General features: G+C 40.3%; 1 protein-coding gene across 1 annotated transcript in view; it reads right to left on the minus strand.

The window, feature by feature from the left end:
• The window catches only part of ankfn1 (ankyrin repeat and fibronectin type III domain containing 1), a 20,977-nt gene that overhangs the window by 6,679 nt on the left and 11,798 nt on the right, over positions 1-2,500 (minus strand). Inside the window, exon 6 of the mRNA XM_048245495.1 lies at positions 1,543-1,642. Coding sequence (XP_048101452.1) covers positions 1,543-1,642 — 100 coding nt within the window. The remainder of the gene's footprint in view (positions 1-1,542; positions 1,643-2,500) is intronic.

Raw genomic sequence — 2,500 nt, forward strand, 5'->3', positions numbered from 1 at the left:
CTGAGCCAACGCACATCATCCCACATACACGACAACTGAAAACACACACACACACACACACACACACACACACACACACACACACACACACACACACACAAACTTTAGGATATACAGTTACGTACACACCATCAGCTGTAGTTCTGTAGTTTGTGTGTTGTGTGTGTGTGTGTGTGTGTGTGTTGTATGTGTGTCACCTTGGTGCTTCCAGATGATAAGTTACTTAAAAATAGTGCAGAGGTGCCCTTTTATTTGACCATAACTGATCATAATTCGGCACTACCAATACATAGAGCAGAGGACAAATCTGGAAAATAATTAAAGAAAAACTAAATGGAGGACAGAGTCCACATAGTGACACTCCAATATGCATCTCTTAGGCCAGTGGTTCTCAAAAGGGGGTATGTGAAGGCACTTCAGGGGGTATGTGAGATTTTAAAATATACATATATTTAAAAAGTAAAATCCATGCAAACATATTTTAAAAACAATTATTTAATAAATATCATTATAATCAATAATCATTTGCAATACATTTAGTCATGGATTATTAAAATGTTCAAAATAGTTTTTTCCAAATGTTTGAATTTTGTATGTGTTTTATCAGTTCCAAAGTTTAATCAATTAGACACTGATGGCACAGTGCTCTTGTTTTAATCTTTTTTTTTTTTCTCAACTAAAAATGCTTTTGTGCTGGTTAGGGGCAATTTATTGAAAAAATATTTCACAGGGGTACATCACTGAAAAAGGTTGAGAACCACTGTCTTAGGCAGTGTCTTTGGTGATCATGGCGGGAAAGGCTGTGTGTGTGTGTGTGTGTGTGTGTGTGTGTGTGTGTGTGTGTGTGTGTGTGTGTCACCTTGGTGAACCAGAGGAAGTCCTGCATGAAGGTGCTGCTGTAGGAGTCGTCCACCTCCACTATGGGGATCTGGTCTCACTTTGGTGACCAGAACACTGTCCTTATGGTAGAACACTGCAGCCACATATCCCTCTATATGCAGAGAGAGAGAGAGAGAGAGAGAGAGAGAGAGAGAGAGAGAGAGAGAGAGAGAGAGAGTTACTTATGACACCCATACCACCTATGACACCCATACCCATTTATGATCGAGAAGATGAGTTCGTCGCATTTCAGGTCAAACTCATGGATATTTCCAGAATTCTCTAAAGAGTTCACAGACATTCCAGGGGATACGCAGTACCAGGGTTCCTGCAGTACCAGGAAGTACAAGGAGCACCCTGTTTTGTCTGAGGAGGACTCGTGGGGTCAAGAAGAGACCCTTTACACTGCTGGAGTAGGGGTGATGCAGTGGACTAGTGCACTCTATTACTAATGGCCAAAACCAGGCCACAGCAAATGGTCAGGGCTAGTGGTGTGGTGGTGCTTGCTTTTAGTGTGTGGTGTGTGTGTGTGTGTGTGTGTGTGTGTGTGTGTGTGTGTGTGTGTGTGTGTGTGTGTGTGTGTGTGTGTGTGTGTGTGGTGATTTGGTGCTGTGGTTTACAGAGGTTTAGCAGAGTCTGCACTGAGAGGACAGAGGCTCTCACCTCTTGAGGGTCTTGACGAACTTGGAGGAGGAGGCGAAGAGATGCTTCAGACTCCTGGAGACGGACTGCTTACGGCTCGGGTTCAGGAGCTTAGATGGGTCTGGTAGAGAGAGGCAGAGGGGAGAGAGAGGGGGAGAGAGAGAGAGAGAGTGTAGGAGAGAGAGAGAGACACAGAGAGAGAGAGTGAAAGAGACAGAGAGAGCAAGAGATATATATATATATAATCAATATGTATATCAATATATTTCACAGTAAAAAATGTACAGAATGACACTGAAATTAAATACTTATTAGGGGAGTACCTAACCTTACTACCACTAGCGGCATGATATGTCACAGAATGCCATAAAGCAAGAGACAGCCACTACGCAAGCCAATGTCTTTTTGGTAACACTTTATGGTAAGGGTACATGAATTATCATGAATTAATGCATAAATTAATGAATGATTTATGTATTACTTCATTCCTTAATATCTCATGAATCATCAGGAATTGGCATGAGTTCATCATTTTCATCAGTTTGTCATTTGTGACCTCATACATGAACAGCACATCACTTCATTCTTTATAACGATGGGCACATCATTATGAATTATGATTTATTAAGCATAATCATGATTGTTTCTTGTTCTGCCAAAAATGTGATCATCACTGCTCAAATTCTGATTTGAACACAACTTTGCAGTTCTCTAAACACATGTCATTTTTCAACAGTTTAGTTGAGGGGCCACAGACATGATGAACTCATGAGCAATTAAGCTTTAATTCATGTAATCATGAAGATCATGCTTAAGAAGTCATAAATGATAATGATGTACCCATCGTATCCCTAAACTTTTAGTTGATGTGTTGTCTATGCATGAGGTCATGAATGAGAGACTATGAACTCATGTCAATTCCTTGATAATTCATAAGATATTAAGGAATGAAGTAATGTATAAATCATGAATGAATTCA

The sequence above is a fragment of the Alosa alosa genome, chromosome 6 (assembly GCF_017589495.1).
Source record: "Alosa alosa isolate M-15738 ecotype Scorff River chromosome 6, AALO_Geno_1.1, whole genome shotgun sequence".
NCBI lineage: Eukaryota > Metazoa > Chordata > Actinopteri > Clupeiformes > Clupeidae > Alosa > Alosa alosa.